This window comes from Gobius niger (assembly GCF_951799975.1).
Source record: "Gobius niger genome assembly, chromosome: 21".
In the NCBI taxonomy this organism is placed as follows: domain Eukaryota; kingdom Metazoa; phylum Chordata; class Actinopteri; order Gobiiformes; family Gobiidae; genus Gobius; species Gobius niger.
The window spans coordinates 4,668,885-4,689,707 of NC_136872.1; the positions used below are offsets into that span (position 1 = coordinate 4,668,885).

General features: G+C 42.4%; 1 protein-coding gene across 3 annotated transcripts in view; it reads left to right on the top strand.

The window, feature by feature from the left end:
- Positions 1-20,823, top strand: part of kirrel1a (kirre like nephrin family adhesion molecule 1a) — a 93,153-nt gene that overhangs the window by 53,962 nt on the left and 18,368 nt on the right. For all 3 annotated transcript variants that reach the window (XM_079579592.1, XM_079579591.1, XM_079579590.1), the window contains exon 2: positions 5,138-5,287. In XM_079579592.1, coding sequence (XP_079435718.1) covers positions 5,138-5,287 — 150 coding nt within the window. The remainder of the gene's footprint in view (positions 1-5,137; positions 5,288-20,823) is intronic.

The following is a 20,823-nucleotide window of genomic DNA, read 5'->3' on the forward strand; positions in this document are numbered from 1 at the left end:
GTTAGATATGTGTATAGAATGGGAGGAGGGGGGGCGAGGGGGGGTGGGAGGCGGTCGGCAGGAATCAGCGCGGGGAAAAAGGACACTCGCAGACAGCATTATAGATGTACGGAGTGAAGGAGGAGACTGGGCACGCATACTTATAAAGGGGAAGTCGTTTGGGTAAAGGACGTATACTGTTCTGATGGGAGGATGGGGAAGAATGGAAGACACCGCTACTGCAAGTTCAAGAAATTGGTAAAAAAAATAAATACAAATAAAAATAGGCACAGTGTCTTAGATTAAATTATGTTTTATCGTAATTGCAAAATCACCGAGGTCATTCTTTTGTTTTTGCTTACACGGCCTGATTCAAGAAGGCATTGTAAAGCTAAAAATGTGCAAACATGATTTTTCTAATTTAGTTTAGCTTTGTTCTTGATTGAGAAAGTTTGAGATAACATACAGTGGGAGGAGAAATTATGTTGGAATTTCTCACATATCTGCCTAAATTGATAATATAGGGGTCTGACCTGACTCTAAATGTCTGCATAAATGTGTTTAATTATCTCTTGGAGGATGCTTAGCCGGGGGGTGTACTCACTTATTCCACGTAGTCCTGTGAATGTTTACATGTTATGCTCAATAAAAATATGATTGGATGTAATTGTAATTGGGTGGTATTAGTGTAAGCAGACACTGTTTATTCATTCTTGCGATTTCAACCAAGATCAGACCTCATTTTTTTTGACCAATTTAGGCAGAAATGTAAGAAATTCCAAAGGGTTCACATACTTTTTCCTGTCCCTGTAATAACATGGTTATGTATTTTTAAACATTGCTTACAATGTTTGTACAAATGTAATGAATCTTGCAAAAAAAATTTCCCCACAATATTCAAAAACGTTACTGGATATGAATTTCTATTTCTGTACTATTAATGCATCATTTCATTGTCATACCTGTAAATGTGCTTGTTGCGTGTCTCTATACAAACACATGAAGATTGCGCTTGAATTTCCCACCTGTGCGACAAAAAGACTGGGCCAAAAATTCTTCATTGTCGTTTATCAGCGGTATTGAGTGTACATCTGCAGGTACCTAACCCCTAACCCCTAACCCCAAACCTAACACCTAACCCTAAACCCTAACCCCAAACCTAACACCTAACCCTAAACCCTAACCCCAAACCTAACACCTAACCCTAAACCCTAACCCCAAACCTAACCCTACCCTAGCCCTTAACCCTAACCTCAAACCTAACCCCTAACCCCAAACCTAACCCTACCCTAACCCTAAACCCTAACCCCAAACCTAATCCCAAACCTAACCCTAACCCCAAACCTAACCCCTAACCCCAAACCTAAACCCTAACCCTAAACCCTAACCCCAAACCTAATCCTAAACCCTAACCCCAAACCTAACCCTAACCCCAAACCTAACCCCTAACCCCAAACCTAACCCCAAACCTAAACCCTAACCCTAAACCCTAACCCCAAACCTAACCCCAAACCTAACCCTAAACCCTAACCCCAAACCTAACCCTAACCCCAAACCTAACCCTAACCCCAAACCTAAACCCTAACCCCAAACCTAACCCCAAACCTAACCCTAAACCCTAAACCCTAAACCCTAACCCCAAACCTAACCCTAACCCTAAACCCTAACCCTACCCTAACCCTAAACCCTAACCCAAACCCTAACCTTCTGTCCTGGAGTGTGGACTATAAGGCTTTTAAATGAGGCCAACTTGCTCCATTATTCTACACTACTTCCGCTAACCTGAAGTCATTCGCTTCTTCTATTGCTTTCCCATGGAGATTAGTTTAGTCCCGTGCAAATGGTCATGTTTCGTAAAGATTACACAAGGGGCAGCGAACCCTACATACTCTTCTGCGTCTTCCTTCGCTGGGCGTGATCTGCGAATGATTTTGAGACATGCGTGGGCAGTACACACACGGTATTAGAAGTAAGCAATCTACACTAAAATAGATTTGTTCATAGTGGGGCACTATTTAGAATCTATAATTTATCAAATAAACAGGAACAGGAAGTACTGGCGCTCACAATGTGGGCGGGACTAGCAAAGCAACATCGTGCAAAAAAGCCAATTGCGCGGCCAATTTATACTTTTTATTTTGAAGCCTGTTGTGGAGTAGACAGTATTATATTTATCTTTCAAGCGTAGTGGAGTAAAAGTATTAGGGATGTGATACAGTGTGATCATTCGCTGGTCCTGACAGGTTGCCCCTTGCAGGAAAAAAACGGAATCCTTCCACAACTTGTAATTGGTTTGGCATTTGCGCTACAGCTACAGCTACAGACTTGGGGGATATTGTCATCGTTTTTCTTCCTTTGACACATTTGGGTTGTTGTTGTTGTTTTTTCGTGATCCCCCTCTCCACCTGCTGCTCACGGAGGCTCTGAAGGTCATATTTACATATTGGCCCCACCGTGCCACATTCTTGGAAAATAACAAGTGAAAGATTCGAGCAAAAAGGAGGGGAAAAAAAAAAGAAAAAAAATCCATGCGTGAGACATAATTGAAAAAATTGAAGCGTGCAGCCCGACCGCCTCCTCCACCATTGTACGGGTGTCATGTCTTCCAGCGACAGCTAATTACGACTTGTCACCGTGCGTGGAGAGCGGAGCAGTCTTCCCTCTCTCCCTCGGATGCGTTTGGGCTGGTACTGGGCCACGGCTAGTTCGCCTTTGCACACTGAATAAGCAGAAGTATGTCAAATAAGCGTTTGGAAATTCGAAATGCCGTCTGAAGTTAGTGATTTTTTTGCTGCGGCGGTGGAGGGATGTTGACTTGGGCTCGCTGGACGGTGGGGGTGTGGCAGTGAGCGGGTGATCGTTATTCGTCAGAGAGGCTGTTGGCGCGGAATGGAAGCCACGTTTTTTTCTGTGTAAAACTCACAAATTGTTTTGAGCTGATCAGAGGGATGCAGCACTGTTGGAATTTTAAAAAAAAATCTGAGGACGATGGGGACCACAGAACCATCAAACGTTTTGTTGCCAAAGTGAGATGACAGGGAAAGACGTAGAGTAACTGTCAAAGACTGAAGAAAAATCCAGCATGGAACTACCGGCACTTCATCATCTACCAGTGCTGCCATGTCCAGCTGCTGTAACCGACCTGGAGCGTCCAGAAGTACAAGGGGTTCAGTGCTCAGAGACATTGCCGAAGTGAGAAAAGTTTAAATCCGATTGCTATTGATCAAGACACATAAGCTGGGTCAGGAATAATCCAAAGATTTCTGAAAGGTTTTATGGATTGATGAGGTCCGAGCGGTCTCAGTGGTGGTATTTGGGCTTCTTCAGGGGACACTTCAGGACCATCAGGCAATGTTGTTTATTTTGCTTTAGAGCTTTTAGTAACGTATTTAAGCCTTGGCACATTCACGTATTTTTGAGTAATCTGTAAAAACTCTGATGGCGGCCATTTTAGGGATAGGTTTGCCTGAGTCCTCCTAGGAACGCCCCCACCTCCCGGAGACGCCTCCGAGCTTTCGTCACCAGCCGAGTAACCAACCACTGCTCCTCAGCAGAACCCCCTCCCCACTGATGCCACAGACAGCGTGTGGAGGGGGCGTGTCGGAAAGGCTCAGAGGTTCTTAAAGAGACAGAGGCCTATTTCAAGACATTCACTACAGCCATTTTGAGAGAGACATTTTATACAAGGCAGTTATTCTAATTTACTGCATTTACAGACCAACAGAAGGTTTGGTCTTCATTTTAGTGTGATATAGACTGGTGCTGTGTGATTGAAAAAAGCATAATACCCCCTCTTTAACTTTTTTCCATATGCACTGTTCTCACTTTGGCCATGTCTCTGAGGACTGAACACCTTGTACTTCTGGACTCTTCAGGTCAGTTACAGCAGCTGGAAATGGCAGCACTGGTCTTTTGTGTGTGTGTGTGTGTGTGTGTGTGTGTGTGTGTGTGTGTGTGTGTGTGTGTACTTTATTGTCCCCGTAGGGAAATGCGTTCTCTGCATTGAACCCATCCTTCGATGCCACAGTGGTGATGTGGTTTTTAGTGGTAGGGGAAACCGGAGTACCCGGAGGAAACCTACTCACACGGGGAGAACATGCAAACTCCACACAGAAAAGGCCCCGACCTTGAGGGAATCGAACTCGGAACCTTCTAGCTGCGATGGTTCTGCGTGTTTTTTCGGAAGGTGAAGCATTTTTAGGCGGTGGTGCTTGGTGTGAGGAGTCTAAGAACCCCCCAGCACGAGGCCACTGTGCCGCTTCACTCCCGATCGGGCACAGCGCCTTCCAATGCCAGCCCCAAACAGCGCAAAAGAAAGAAAGTTACAGTCGCGCCGTAACTGTACAGAAGAAAGCTCCAAAGCGTCGGACAATGACAGCCAGTGTACAGTCGTTCAGATGTGCAGGCCTGCCGGATGACTCATAGGGAGGAATGAAGCGGGGGAGACAGGAGGGAGACATGAGGGAGGGAGGAGGGCTTTCGCAGTTTTTGGACACTATGGCTGAAGCTGTTTGATCTCCTGGTTCTTTTTTTTCCCCCTTGAGTCAGCGAGAAGTGCGCTCCTCTTCCTCACCCCCGCCGCCGTCTGATTTTTGACCCCCGTTTTGACAGAGTTATCGCTCTTTTCTCCTCAAAACGGCTCGGTCAGTGGCCCCCCCCCCCGAGCCCGTGGCGCGATCCGAGAGGCCAAGCGGTGGCATTGGGTTGCGGCCGCGGAATGCACTTTTGAATCAATTAAGCATAAAACCGCACACGGAATAATGTGCGCCGTCAGTGCTTAAAGGAGCGAGGGGTTTACTGTAACTATTGCAACAACTTGCAGCTCAAGCACGGGGAAAACGTGGGATCGAGTTCAGAGGAAGACATGGGTGTTATCAGAAATCGTTGCATTGTGTTTCATGGATTTGTGATTTTCGGGCTTTTGTTTTTCTTTTTTATCAGATTGAACAGTGTCGCAGGAAGGAGACATGTTATTTTTGGTCAACCTAAACTTGGAACTGGAACATTGCTCTCTGTGTTGAATATGTTTGGGCAGCTTCTGTGATTGCGAGCGAATGACTGCACTGTTTTCCCCATAATCGTGAAGCTAAACCCTCGTCATGCTTCTCCTTCGTTAGTCGTTGTAATAACCCGCGTTCTCCTTTCGTTTGCCCGACAGCGTGGACAGCGAGGTTCTCCCAGGAGCCGGCGGACCAGTCGGTGGTGCGGGGCCAGCGGGTGCTCCTGTCCTGCGTGGTCTTCAACTACTCGGGCATCGTGCAGTGGACCAAGGATGGGCTGGCCCTGGGCATCGGCGAGGACCTCCAGGGTGAGACTTTTCCCTTCAGTCCTTCTTTCACGCACGTGGCTTTGGCGGAAAAGATGCTGATTCTGACCATTTCCTAGATTCTTTGTAAATACAGTGTTATACAAGTCAGTTTCCAGAAGGTGAATCTGTCCTGGCAGAGTTCTAGACCACGCTTCACAATCACAAAGCAGTATTTGACATGGTCCCAGCCATAGTAATTACGCTCCAACTGACTAACCCTGCACCTAAAGCCAGGTGTACACTCACTCATCATGGGGAAAGTCTTAGTTTGACCAAAGACGAGCTACAACAGACGTCAGGCAGTGTCTGGTTTATTCTGGAAGGCTGTTCGCAGAGTGAGCCTCCTCTCTCTGCTACTAGGATCTCTGTCAAAGCGTCTCTTCAACAAAATACAACATAACACAAGCAACACAGGCCTGGCATTAACGGCGCTTTTCTGTGGAAATAAACACCGCTGGCATTCTAAACATGCGAGACTCCCTGCGAATAAACTTTGCTCTTGGTTCTCTCTTTGAGCCATCGCACAGTGGAGACAGGAGTCAGTGGAGTCCAGGTTCTTGATTTCACAGTCCCCAAGTCTTACAATGTGACATTAATTACATAGAGCCATGTACACCGGGCATTAGGAATCTACAAATCTGTAGAGAATGCGTGTGATTCTTGTTTTTATTCACTAGGATTGAAGATGTTTCTGGGATGTTAATCGACATTATGGAAAGATTTAGTCACAATTATCAAATCCTTGAATTATGTAGATGTGATACGTGAATCTGTATTTACAAAAAAGCTCAGAGTGAGTGCAATCCCGCTTTCCTTCTGGTCTTTCCCGCTGCGTCATGTGACTAAGACGGGCCCCAGACATGACTCGCACTTTTCGGGCGGGGAGAAGCCCAAAGGCGGACCAAAGCCTGCAGCTGGACCAGTTAGTATAAGTGAATCATGTATTGTTCACTCTGTAAACCACACTTGTGTAACAGGAAATGCTTCACTTTTATGTCATTATTTGTAAAGCACTAACAAAGCTTTCCTAATAATGTATTCCTAATCACTGCTCAGACCATGAAGCGCTGCAACTATTTGCTTGTGTTTAAAGATGATTAACAGTGGTTGGTAGAAATGCGTAAATGTTTTATAAATGAAGCATTAAATATTTACAAAAACGCATTGCTGCTTAATTTTGTGTAGTCGCCAAAATCATTCTGACATCCAGCGCAAGGATCACAAAATGCTGAACGTTGAACAGGATGCATTCAATTTTCGAATTGAAAAATACAACAGCTGGAGTTGCGTTCAAAGAGACGCTGTGGTCCATCCAGGGAGCTTCCTCATGGCGGGGTGTTTGTGACACAGCTCTGTCCCGGGTGAGTGACTGCTGGAAACACAGTCCTCCAAACCTGTTAGGGCCGGGCATTGTTTATGTTTTCTCATCTTTCAAACCAAACCTTTTATTAAATTTAAGCCCGGTTGTTTTGTTTGAAGGCGAGACATGGCCGTTTTCAGTTCATCTTAGTTTTATTGTCAGAGTATAAAAAAGATTAAACATACCCTCGGAGTTGGGGAGTAACTGAATTCACATTTAGAATACTCGTTTTGAGTAGCTGTTTTCCGGTACAGTTACGCTTTCATGTGAGGGTATTGAATACAGTTACTTTCCTAAAATCAGAGGAATAAACAGGGGTACTCAAACATTACATTTCAGCTTCATATTCCACATTAATAATAAAGAAAATAGAAAAGGAATATGTTATAGTACACATAGATATAATGTGAAAGTGTTCTAAGTACTCAGAATACTGTATAAAGTAACGGAATACGAAATACATTTTGGGTGGAGCTTTCAGTATTCTGTAACTAAATACAGTTTCAAAGCATTCTCCCCAACACTCTTACCCTTTACCTATTTTATGTTGAGTCGCGAGCGAGCTGGAGATACACAGGAAGTACACAGGAAGTACAACATTACTCCTCACTAGGGCTGTCACGGTATGAAAATTTTACCTCACGGTTATTGTGACCAAAATTATCACGGTTTTCGGTATAATCGCGGTATTTTTATTTTATTTATTTTTTATGTGTGTTAATATGTTCAGAAAGCATTGATGTTCCTGCACAAACTGAAATCGTTTCACATCAAAGTAAAAGAACTATAACGATGTGTTGTTGACATCGTTTCGAGGGTGTTACATGTACTATTTATAGCGCCAGAAACGAAGAAGAAGAATATTTTAGAACAAGATAAACCGTCTATATCAGGACAATTGTTCTCAGTTTGTTTCCTTCCAGTGAGCTTTCGCTTTGCAGATTTGGGAAAATGCCTCAGACACTGATCATTGTTAAATTCATAATTTTGCGGCGAGAGTGAATCTATTGCAATCTGCCACCGGGAGCCCCGTAACGCATTGTGCCATCGTGCGGAGGTATCCGGACACGGCTTATGCTGGCGGTGGCGCTGCAGCCGCACTATGGGGCGACTCGTTACATTCTCCCTCAACCCAAAGTCCCACATGAGCATTTCAGCTAAAACGCTAACGTTAACTTACTTGCTAATTCATGCAGGTGAGTCAGAGGTTCGAAGTATTGCTGCTTTAGAGACACTTTTTCCTGCATGTTCCACAAACAGGAAAACTGTCTCTATCAACTGTCCTTCAGCTTTCTTAAAATACCCAAAACATGTCCAGACTTCAGGCTCGGTCTCTGAGGCTGATCCTGCGCTGTTGTGTCGGACATGATTCCAGCTTCGAGAAAGTTTTGTTTTGGTTGTAGCTACAGAGGCGCCTGCGGCAGCTTCAGCAGATAAGACGGCAGCTCATGAGGCTCACTTTGCCTAAACCGCGGGCGTGGTAATCCACCGCAGTAAAATATCTTTTCAAGAACAAGACGGTAATTATTATTGTCAACATTTTTACCAGGGTTTACCGCTACACCGGTAACCATGACATCCCTACTCCTCATTCACAAATGTGGATCTTCAAATGTTGTGTCCATGTGTAATACATAGACAGACTCCTCCACACTCCACACTCTCCAGTCATAATGTAATAGATAAATGTAATACTCATACAGACTGTGATGTCATCCTCAAACTGTGTCTAACTTTTTCATTCATCTGCGCTCTGTGATTTAAAGCTCCATCTGATTGGCCAATTATTTATGAGAATGGCCGCCGTGTGCTCTGTGATAATATATGGATACTTACTGCACATGTTGATATTGCAGTGGATACATTTGCATTTTAATGGGCAGCTCTCAAACGTTCCATTCACTTAACATTAGGAGTTATTGGAGGATGCAGCAAACCAATGAAATGTAGAAAACAACAAAGGCGATATAAGTACATTCAGTGAGGCAAATGAATGTTGCATTGAATTAGTGTTGGGATTTTATTCTCCGAGCATGAGCAGAACATTTGGGGAAGTATAGTCGCCACACATAACGTAATTAAACCTGCTTATTCCGCTTGGTTGTGGCTACGGTGACGGTTCAGCGTCAAAATTGTGAAACGTGCCAATAAACTGGGATGTTAGAGAAAGTTATAGGAATGAATTCAAGCTCATTTCCATTTGTAGTCCTGAAAGGAGTCATATTATACTCACTACTGCCACCTCAGGTCTCACACATAACTGCAGCTTCTATATTAAGCTCGTGCATGACGGCACTTCTGACCTGAATTAACAGCTTTCTGAGCGACAGTGCTGGATTTTAGAGGCAGTTGTGGTGAACAGGTCTGAGCTCATTCTACACATTAGGACATGGAGGAACATGGAGGGGAGGAAAATACATCGTTTTAACATTTTTAAACTCCGTATAGTCCCTTTAACCTCTTAACCCCCACCTCAACCAAGCACATTTGGCTTTACCCAAATCTTAAAGCTTCTTGAATAGCAACACAAACGAGGATGAAAATATAACAAAAAAATGTGACAAAAAAACATCAACAAAAGAGCGACAAAAACACAATAAAGAAGCGACAAAAAACATGATTAAAAAGTGATGAAAAACAACACAGTGGAGTCCGGGTTCTTGATTTTACAGTCCCCACGTCGGACAATGTGACATGAAATAGTGCCACGTACACCGGACATTAGGAACCAGAAATATGTAGCGAATGCATGTGGGATGTTGATCCAGATTTTGGAAAAATTTTGAAGAAATCCATGAATTATTTAGATGTGACACATGAATGTGTATTTACAAAAAACAACAAAAGAGCGACAAAAACACAATAAAGAAGCGACAGAAACGCGATGAAAAAGTGATGGAAAAGAAAGAGCCACAAACGAGCAACTAAAACAGAAAAAAAAAATCAAAAAGAAGGCAAAAAAGAGATGAAAATGCTTCAAAAATGTGACATAAACACGGCGACAATCAGGGCTAAAAGATATATCGTATCGATATCGAGATATGAACATTCAAGATATTAATATCGAAAAAGCAATACTTAAACGATCTAGATTTTCATGGTTAATGGTCTCAACTTATAAAGCGCTTTTCCACCTACATTAGGCCCTCAAAGCGCTTTACAGCAAGGATCCACTCACCCATTCATACACCAATGTACGCAGACACTCGGGGCAATGTGGGTGAAGTGTCTTGCCCAAGGACACAACGACAGTGTGCACCTTCTGGAGGTGGGATTTGAACCCCCGACCTTCCGATCACGAGACGACCCGCTCTACCATCTGCACCACTGTCGCCCTCATCATTGAAACTGCACTCTTTTGTATCGTATCGATATTGAGATATCCGGCATGAATATCGAGATATGAAATTTTGTTCATATCGACAAAGCAACAACAAAGCTACGATCTGGTTTGTAGGTCTTAGATATCCTTACTCTGGCCAATAGGCTTTTAGATTTGGGTAAAGCTCGGTTAAGGCGGGGGGTAAGAGGTGAACAGATTATGACAAAAAACATCTCCATCAAGAGCCAAATACTTAAGAACTAATAAGAACTTCTCACACTTTTATATTAGCTTTTTTTTTGGTGGGATTCCCCTCATTCACGCAGCCAAGCCGTGACTTTACTTCCTGGAGTCCAGTCTCTAAAACAAACAAAAGCACATACATTTCCCACAAGATTTAAAAGAAAAGTCCCATGTCCTGAGCTGTCTATAAAAATCTGTTTAACTGCGAGCAATTCCTCTTCCATTTATCTTCCACAGATAGAGTTAAAGCCACGCTGCTGCTTTGCTCTGACGACACGCGGCCAAAACGAGAGGCTTAAATACATTTGGACCTCTTCCAAATGCTTTATTTTGATAACTCGCTGCAAAAAATAGTCCTGTTGGTGTTTGCTGTGGCTGTTTGTTTGTTTGTTTTCGCTGGCCTTCCTTTACAGTGGGAGGGTGAGCTGAACCAAGGTGCCCCTCGCCCCCCTGGTAAAGAGCGCGTGGTGAAGTGCTGGTGAGCAGGGGGCAGTTGGTGGAGGCTGACAGGAGGACGCCCTGACTAATCCCAGCGCTGGTCGGGGACAGTTATCTCCCACAGCTGCTTATTAAGTAACGACAGATGTCCACGGCACAATCCCAGCGCGTCCACAGAGCGCTCAAAAACAGCCAACCCACATTCAAAAACCCGCACCGCTCGTTTCAGAGAGGACCTCGTCGCAGCGCCCTCCTCTGCTGGGGTTGAGGTTATTGTGCAGTGGTTCCTAAAGTGTGTGGAGCCAGGTAGGTGTCCCCTGAAGCTTTGGATAGTCATCACGTACCCCCTACTCCGACGCACGTGAAAGCACTGCCAGAGAATGCCACACACATCTGGTACAACATAAAAAATTATCCGTTAATTTAGGCTTTGTCTGGGAATAGCTTATAAAAATATTTCATTCAAGGAGCGAGACCTGACATTTTTTTTCATTTTGTATAGGTACAATTCTTTTAGCTCCATGAAGTATGGTGTAAAAGTAGTCATTTCTTAAAAGATGATGCGTGAAGTTTGCCCCATATTGTGATGGTCAACCCAAATAGTCAATATGTATTTAAAAAGTTGACCTTTTTCGTCACATTGACTCTGAAGGACGGCCGTGACTGTAAAAATACCCATTTCGTCACATTTTGACTAAAAAGGTTCAGAATTAGGTATAGTCCCTTTAATTACAATAACATTAGCAGAAAAGAAAAGGTTTTGGATTGTTTTGAATGCTGCTTTCCAGTAAGGTTGGAAGCAGTGTTGGGCAAGTTACTTTAAAACTGTAATACGTTCTATATTAGTAGTTACAGCTTTGAAAATGTAATATGTTTGTATTACAGATGGAGCTACACTACTTTGAGTTACTTTTGAGTTACTTTTGGCAAAATATAGACTGAAAATAGAAATAATGCCACCAAGCAAAGCTGCAGTCAAGGATTTATTTTTCCTTCTCTTTCCACATTCTCTCTGTTTTGTTTTGACGACGTTAGCTCCACGCAACTGCCGATCTTCTACACCAGTGTCCGTTATTAGGGGGGAGTTTGGCTTTTCATACATTTAATTTATGTCTCAAGTTACTTGAATTGTATTGACTAATATATTCCCGTATTTTGTAAGTAATATGTTATATTCCTTAGTTACTGAAAAGTAATATATTTTTGTAACTCCTCACTTTTGTAATACATTACCCCCAACATTGGTTGAAAGTCATAAAATCCGACCAAGATGAAAGATTTCCTCCGAGTTATAGCGTTCCAGTCGTTTCAGGTCAGAAACATCAGAGTTTCGCTTCCACACAAGTTAAAACTTTGTTGCAAAGTCAGTTTGCAGTAACACTGAGTCAGAGACACATCACAGAGTCGGTCGAGCTAGTCTGTCTTTTAAGTTAGTTTTTGTTATAACGGTAGTATAATGTATTTATTATAATTGTTGCACTAGTTTCATATTGTCCTTTTAATCGTTAATAGAGACGTTAGCAACAGAGCGTTGACATTTCATAGTTTATTTGTGATTTACTGAAGGTTTATTGAAGCTTTACAGTTTCTTTAAATGCTCCGTCTCGAGTTGGGTGATTCTGTCCCAAGTTTCCGTCAGAATTATGGGGTTTGTCACGTGTTCCAGTTGAAATTTCCTGCTCCGAAATTCCAACCTCTGAGATCAAGTGGAACGCAGCATAAACTGAAGTTGTCCGTAAATAAGTGAAGCAGTGAAGTTACTGAAGTCGTATTTTCGTTAAGAACTTCTTCCTTTAAACTGAATTTGAAATATAATACTTTCTGTTCCACAGGCGCCGAAGTAAAAAAGTATACATTTAGTCACATTTAAAAGCGTTACAGTGCACACTCCAGAACAGTAGGCGGCAGTGTGCGCATGTACTGTCAAAGCCGCTGACTCTCCACAAGGGAGAAGGTTTGTCCCCACCTTGTTGCCGTACAGGAGGTGAATTTGAGCACGATCTTCATGTTTTTAATTTACTTTCTACTTTGAAAACCTAATCTTACTTTTATTGGAGTCATTCTGACTGTTAGTATGGGAACTGTCCACTATTGTTTGTCTTTGGGGATGTGAGGAAACTAGACTCTGACTCTGTTTTATTGACATAATGTTGCGTACACTTTACAAAGGCACTTAAAAAGCAATGTTTTATACTTCTGCAAACCTCACTTCACTTTGCATAATTGATGAGCCTGAAATCTCTAGTCCGTGCCCAAATTAATAGCACCGCTCTAAATGGACAATAACCTCTAATGTGCAGCTTGTTTCATTTTAAAGAGCTACTTCGCTGTCTAAAAAATGACCAAAACACGCCACACTTCCTAATTACCCCTGACACGCACCCAGGAGGCTGGCGTTTTCGGTTAGCGCCGCTGTCCGCTAACGTTTGCTGACACTGTTTTAATTTCACTGAATGCTACGTCGCTTAAGCTAGCCCCCCCCGGAGGCTAATTTTCACCAGCAAGAAGCCCCGTTTCGTATCATATTGTCAAACGCTGGCACTTGTTTAGCCCCGATGACACGCCGAGGCTCCCCGGGACCCCACGGTGCGGCGGCCCCGGGCGCGTTTAGCCGACAGTGATTGAGAAGCAGCGGCGTCATCACCCCTGTCATGTCACAACTCGATTTTTTATCTGCGCTTATTGAAAGGCGTGACGCTAACCGATGTAGCCACGGACATGCTATCTATTCTTAGCGCATCTTTTTTTCTTTTTTCTTTTTTTTCTGGACGGCGAGTGATGATGTATGACACTTGGGCTGACAGCTCGGACGGACGTGGCCGGGCTGACGATGACACATGGATGAAGAATATATGAAGCCTATATGAAGAATTTTATCTTTTAGACATAAATAAAGAAATTAAATATGAAAATGGTAAATATAGATATAGAAATAAGAAAAAAGCAAAGAATACACCCATATCAACCCATATCCTTGCCTGAACAACTTGCTGAATTTCTCACTGCCTTTTTCATGTTGCATTCAAATAAAATAAATTATCTATGTAGCTAATTTAGATAAATAAATAAATAAATAAATATCAATAAAGGACATGGACAACATGCACTACTCCAATAAAAGGCTGATTCAGCAGAGTAAAAACCTATGAGATCCTTTTTTTCTTGAAATTCGGAATATATCTTGTATTATGGACACTCTATCGCGATACACTTGACTCGTGATTCGTCTCATGTTGTGAAGTTGTTGGCAACACCCAGCCCTACACCCCCACACCGGTCTCAAGTTTTGGATTCGAGAAGCGAGCTGTCCGTCCAATCAAGCTCCAAGACGGGTCGAAATATGGGGGTTTCCCGGCCCAAACGGGAGACTTGACCCCCGCCTCTCAGGCATCTGTGTGAGGAAATATACAGATAAAACTAATACAGGAAGACGGAGGGAAAGAGGGACATAACATGATGCCCCTACACTCATCTGAGGTGGGGAAAAGTGATCAGCAGTACAGTGATAACAACTTATTGATTGTTGAAATGGCAGAGTGGTTAGTACTAGGGATGCACCGATACCACTTTTTCTACAACCAGTACGAGTATGAGTACTTTTAAGTGAATACTAGACGGTTTATAGACTGACTTTTTTCACAGCAGACTGGTTAGTAATTAGTTAGGTTACTCATTTACATTGCCTTGAGTAAAGAAGGCGACACTTTTAAGAGAAGTTATAACAGAATTGAACAGATGCCATTTTATTTTATTTTATTTTTCATTCAATATTGTTTACATTTTTTATTGCACTGTCCAGCATAGACAGAACAGCCCATGTCCAAAAGCTCCTCAATGCTTGTGCTTTATTCATTTATCTATATTTTATTTAACGATAGTATTGAGATGGTCTTGCCTTTACTTCAGCATTGTGATTGTTTTGCTCATTTTCGCTCAATATAAACACGCTTTATCTCTTTCATTTGGATTTTCTGAGGACTTTTTAGTCGCCGGGTTAGTTTTTTTCAGATAAAACGACGTAAGAATCGCCAGAAGTGTTCTCCAGTTTGTTGCTATTTTCTCTCTTCAGCTGAGAGGTGCTGCAGTAGGAGAGCAGGTCAAGTGGTATCGGTTTCTGGTATCGGGACCTCATGAATGAGTACGAGTATGAGTACGAGCATGTGGTATCGGCCCGATCCCTCGCAGTACTCTCTTAGCTTGTTGTTTACCCTGCAGCTAAAGTAAACCTAAGCAATCGGCAATTTCTATTCAATGATATTAGTTGTACTTGATGATTGATTTATCTTATTTTTTGATTAGTTTTAGTCCAAACTCCCACCTAACTTTCTTCACAGAGATGATTTTCTACGCACCTTTCACCGCTTCCAGGGAGCAATACTTTCCCGGTAACGCAAAAAAACAACCACTCGCCGCTAGCTCACGATCAATAAAAAAAAAAAAAACGCTTTCGGATTGGCCGCACGGCGCACGAAGGTTTCCACAAATGGCCGTGTTTACGATTTACTGAAGGACAACACCGACATGCTTTTTACGCCTCACTGTTTGCCTTTGCTTTTCTCCCCCCCCCCCACCACCACCACCACCACCACCACATGCCTTTTCACCACATCACTTCATTCTGACACCCTCCTCTTTTGTCCCGGTGGATGTTTGTTTCGCTCACGATGACCTCCCCTTTTCTCTCCTCTCTTCTCTCTTGCTGCGATGATAAAACACCACCCCCCCCCCGTCCCCTTTCCCTCGCTTTCCCTGCCAAGCCTTTTCAATGCAAACATATTCAAGCGCACTGGCGCCCCCCCCCCCACACACACACACACACACACACGCTCCCTCGATTTCACATGCTAATTCATATACAACGGGGAGGTTAGCCGGATAGCGCCACAGCCAAGGAACTTTACATGCCGCCCTCCCCGCTTTTCGAATCCTGCGCCGAGGATTTCGCCGCTCCAAAACGCTCCTGTCAAAAGTCATCGGCGTCTCCTGAAGGGGGGCGGAGAGCGCGGGCGCCACCTGTTGGGGAGAATGCAGCAGGGCGAGGGGCACAGCTGTGGAGACGAGGGGGGGAAGGGAGGAGAGGAGAGGAAGAAGAGGAGAGGCTCTGTGCGTGGGAGAGTACACAAACGCATCAATGTATAGGATGTGTAGGTCAGTAGTAGCTGAAGGAAAAGGAAAAAGGGATCCGACGAGCCGCCCGCCGCCGCCGCCGTCGTGCGCGTTTTTGGACCGGCGCTTTGGTGTTTCTGCCGTCACTGACGTGCAACGCCGAGCAGAACACCCACAGTTTGGGAATAAATGTTTAACTTGTAGCTAAATGTGTGAGCGCTCGAGCTGCAGCGAAGAGCACATGGGAAAAGCACGCCCGATCAAGCTAAAACATTTACAATAGGCTTGAGTGAGGCGTTTCTGGGTCACAAGATGAAGGTTGCAAGGTCTTACGTTTGGTTGCAGCACCTTTAGATTCTGCGATGTCCAGTGTGTTCAAGATCTTGTGTTGGTGATTAGGGATGGGACGGTGATGAAATTTGGGGTCACGATTATCTTGGCCAAAATAATTGCGATTAACGATGTTATCGCGGTATGTGCCTATGGTTTAACCTCTTAACTCCCACCTGAACGGATCCCATTTCATCCAGTGTGACTTTACCCCAATCAAAAAGCTTCTTGGGGAAAAAAGCACCAAAACAGCCACAAAAATGAGAAGAAAACAAGGATGTAAACGCAACAAAATAGTGACAAAAAGTCAACAAAAAAAGTGACAAAAATGTGACAAAAAGTCAACAAAAAAAGTGACAAAAATGTGACAAAAAGTCAACAAAAAAAGTGACAAAAATGTGACAAAAAGTCAACAAAAAAAGTGACAAAAATGTGACAAAAACTCAACAAAAAAAGTGACAAAAATGTGACAAAAATTCAACAAACATTTGACAAAAATTCAACAAAAATGTGACAAAAACAGAACAAGAAATGACAAAAATTCAACAAAAATGTGACAAAAACTCAACAAAAAAAATTACAAAAACTCACAAAAATGTGGCAAATATTGAAAAAAAAAAACATAAAACAAAAGGTGACACAACACAGCAACAACGCAAGGAAAAAGATCCGTTTTGTGGGTCTTAGCTTTCAAATGAGGTGCTACACAGCAGTGTTAATTTCGTCGACTAAAATATTTAGTCTTAATTTTAGTCAAAGTGATATTTTTGACGACTAAAATTGGACTAAAACTAAATTAAAAGTTTCTCATGAGACTAAAACTATGACTAAAATGTCCAGATATTTTAGTCGACTAAAATGAGACTAAATAGAAATTAAAAGGAGAGAATAAAATCATCCAAACTTTTATTGACCGTCTGAAAGAGCCTCAGATCATGTAAATTCTCTGCCAAATGAACAGGTTTGTGCTTTGTTCATGTGGAAGCAGCTCCATGAAGCAGAGGAACAAGATTAATTATGATTATAATGAATATTATGAACGCAAAGTCCACTAAATTAGTCTTAATTTTAGTCGACTACAACTAGACTAAAATTTAAGATTTTTTTTTGACTAAATCTCGACTAAAATTAAGTTACATTTTAGTCAAAGGACTAAGACTAAAACTAAAATAAAATATGTTGTCAAAATTAACACTGCTACACAGGCCTATATAATAACCTAAGAGGACAGAATGCATTTGGTTTAGGCGGGTGGTAAGAGGTTAAAAAATCACTGACACTGCAGAAATGATGGGGATTGGGCAATTATTAAACACTCTTCTTCATTGTCTGCTGGGTTTGGATGAGGAAGTAACCTACTGAGATCTTAAATACTGTCATGGAGACGTACCCACTGGCACTGGTTGTCTGATGGATTTAGCGATTTTTTTCTAGCACGATAATCACGATGATCAGAAAAATGTGGCCATCGATTAATTGACGCATTTTTTATCTTGATTAACACTATTATTGCTTATTGTCCCATCCCTGTTGGTGATGGGAGAGTGTGACAACTGTGCAAAGCCTTCTCCAGCACATCCCAAAGATTCTCAATGGGCTTAAAGGAACAGGCCACCTTTTTTCCATACTGTGATATGTTCTTACCTGAGCTTAGACGAGTTGATACGTACCTTTCTGGTCTTTGTGCCCGTGGAAGAGTGTGGTAGCTTCCAACTTCACCCCCGTTTGGAGCTATAGGAATACATTGGGTGAGGCCAAATGCTAACAACATCTTTGGTCATTTTGCGTGACTGAGGGAACACACAAAGATCAGACGGGTACGTATCAACTCGTCTAAGCTCAGGTAAGAACATATCTCAGGATGGATAAACGGTGGCCTGTTCTTTTAAGATCTAGATTCTGCGGCGGTCAATCCATCTCATGATCCCTGGTCCACTCTTTCACAAGAGAGCCTGGCATTGTCATCTTGGAATACGCCCGTGCCATCAGGGAAGAAGAAATCCATTGATGGAATAAGTTGGTCTAAGTGTTTGGGCACATGGTGTTGCTGAACGTTAGACACATCCAGGTGGACGTTAGCCGATACCTTCGAGGAAAACGAGACACAACATTTGTTCAAATAAAGTTTATCAACAAAGTCTACATATCAATAAATCATTTAAAACTATATAAGACAAAAGGGTTTCGAACGTGCAACAGCATACGCGACAATCAGTCCTTCAGTATTTTGTTAAAGTATTCACATTAACCTCTTAACTCCCGCCTGAACCGAGAGGATCTTTTTCCTCACGTCATCAGATTTTTTTTCCATCATTTTTTTGTTGGGTATTCAACTCATTTTTGTAACTTTTTTGTCTTTTTTTTTTGTCTTTTTTTGTCACATTTTTGTCATTTTTTCGTCATTTTTTTATCCCATTTTTTTTATCACATTTTTTTTATCACATTTATTCACATTTTTGTCATTTTTTTTGTCACATTTTTGTCATTTTTTGTCAAATTTTTATCAATTTTTTGTCTTTTTTTTTCTCACATTTTTGACATTTTTTCGTCATTTTTTGGTCAATTTCTTGGGACATTTTTGTGACATTTTTGCCACTTTCACATAAATTTTTCATCACTTTTTTGCCAATGTTTTCTCACTGTTTTGTCACATTTCCATCATTGTTTTCGTCTCAGTTTTGTTGCTATTTTCACAGCTTTTTTCCAGAAGCTTTTGGACTGGGGTAAAGCCAGACTGGAGAAAATGTGCTCGGTTCAGGTGGGAGTTACGGGGTTAATGCTGTCCATTGAATTATAAAGGCTTTTTATCCATCATGCTTTATCTTACCTTATGATCTAGCAGGCTGGTTGTCGTTAGCATTAGCGTAAAGCTCTATGTGTTCCGAAAGTTAGGAATGAAGCTGAAGCACACTTTACAGTTGAAGTTCATAAATCCATATAGTATTTTCTAACCTGAATGTAGAGATGACCCTGCATATAGGCTTTCCCTCTTTCACCGTACCTGAAAACAAATGGGTTCAGAGACTTTAATGGCATTTGGAAAGTCTTCCTTCTGATAGCACAGGAGAAAATGTCCCGACAAATCACTGGGCGCCCGGATGGGATGCTTCAGTCAGCGTGCGCCCGCAGTCTCACGGCGGGATGTTTTGTTTTCACATTCTGATAGGGCCAGTGTCCAGCGGGGTTTGACCTCTGCACACTGTTTCAGACTACGACTCCCTCCACTAAAGGGATTCCACTTTGACACGTCTGCTACGAAAAATTCACCATCTTTAATGACTGAAAGTTGACTTATTAGAGCAGGGACAATACCGGCTCTTTGCTTTTACTTCACTACGGCCCTGAGGAAAAGTTGGCCTAAATATTTATTCAACTCTCAACTATTTTAGCTGTCGACAAGTCAGTGTGTTTAAGGAGTTTCAAGTCTAGTAGTAATAATAGACCAACCAAATTCAAGTGACAGTTTCATATTTTTGGATCAACATTAGTCAGATCAGTTTGATTTAAAATGGGTTTGACACGGATGAAGAAAAATGCTTTGGATTATCCCCTTCTTGCCTGAGAGAGGAAGTTATCGATCATTTAACAGCTCAAGCAAAAGGTCAGCAGCTTAACGTTAGCCACTTAACCGTAAAGATTTGTATTTAACTGCTTTATGCAGAAAAAATACGCAACACGTGATTAAAGGGGCACGACGCAACTTTATCAGCAGTTTTGTAAAGAGGAATGGTCCGAGATTCATCCTGATCGTTGTGAGCGTCTAATCTGCAGCTACAGAAAAGCAGATATTGCTGCAAAAGAAGGGTCAGCCAGCTATTCAATACAGGGGTTCACTTACTTATTCCATGCATGTTGTGAATGTCTCAGGTTTTTCTGCAAAATATCGCGATAAACTTGTGAATTCATTTTTCTACTGATGATGTTACGTTGTCCAGGCCCTGAAAACAAACAGCCCCACACCATGATTCTCCTGCTCCAGACTTCACATTAAAGGGGCTGGATGCAAGTCGGCCATTTTATACTCACTACTGCCACCCCAGGCCACGTGTGTAATTGCACCTTTTATATTAAGCTCGTGCGTGACGGCAATTCAGACCAGAAGTAACACCTTTTTAAGTGACAGTGCAGGATTTTAGAGGCAGTTGTGGTGAACAGGTCTGGGCTCGTTCTACACCTTAAGACATGGCTGGAACGTGTAGGGGGAGGAAAATACATCATTTTAACGTTTTTAAACTCCGTATAGTCCCTTTAAGGAGAGGGTTTTGATGTTGATGTGCTGTTCCATTTGTCCTCCTCACATGACGCTGTGTGTTCCGCTTTGGGTTCATCAGTCCACAGAATATTTTTCCAGTAGTGCTGTGGAGCATCCAAGAGCTCTTTCGCAAACCAAAGTTGAAGAGTTTGTGAGGAACACACGACATCATGTGTGGAGGATAAATGGAACAGCACCAACATCAAAACCCTCTCCTCGCTGTGAAGTCTGGAGCAGGGGAATCATGGTGTGGGGCTGTTTTGTTGCCTGTCATCAATTAATTCAGAAGTTTATCACGGTATTTTGCAGAAAAACCTGAGACATTCACAACATGCATGGTATAAGTAAGTGAACCCCTGTATTAAATAGCTGTCTGATCCTTCTTTTGCAGCAATAACTGCTTTTCTCTAGTTGCAGATTAGACGCTCACAACGATCAGGATGAATATTAGATCATTCCACTTTACAAAGCTGCTGCAGTTCAGC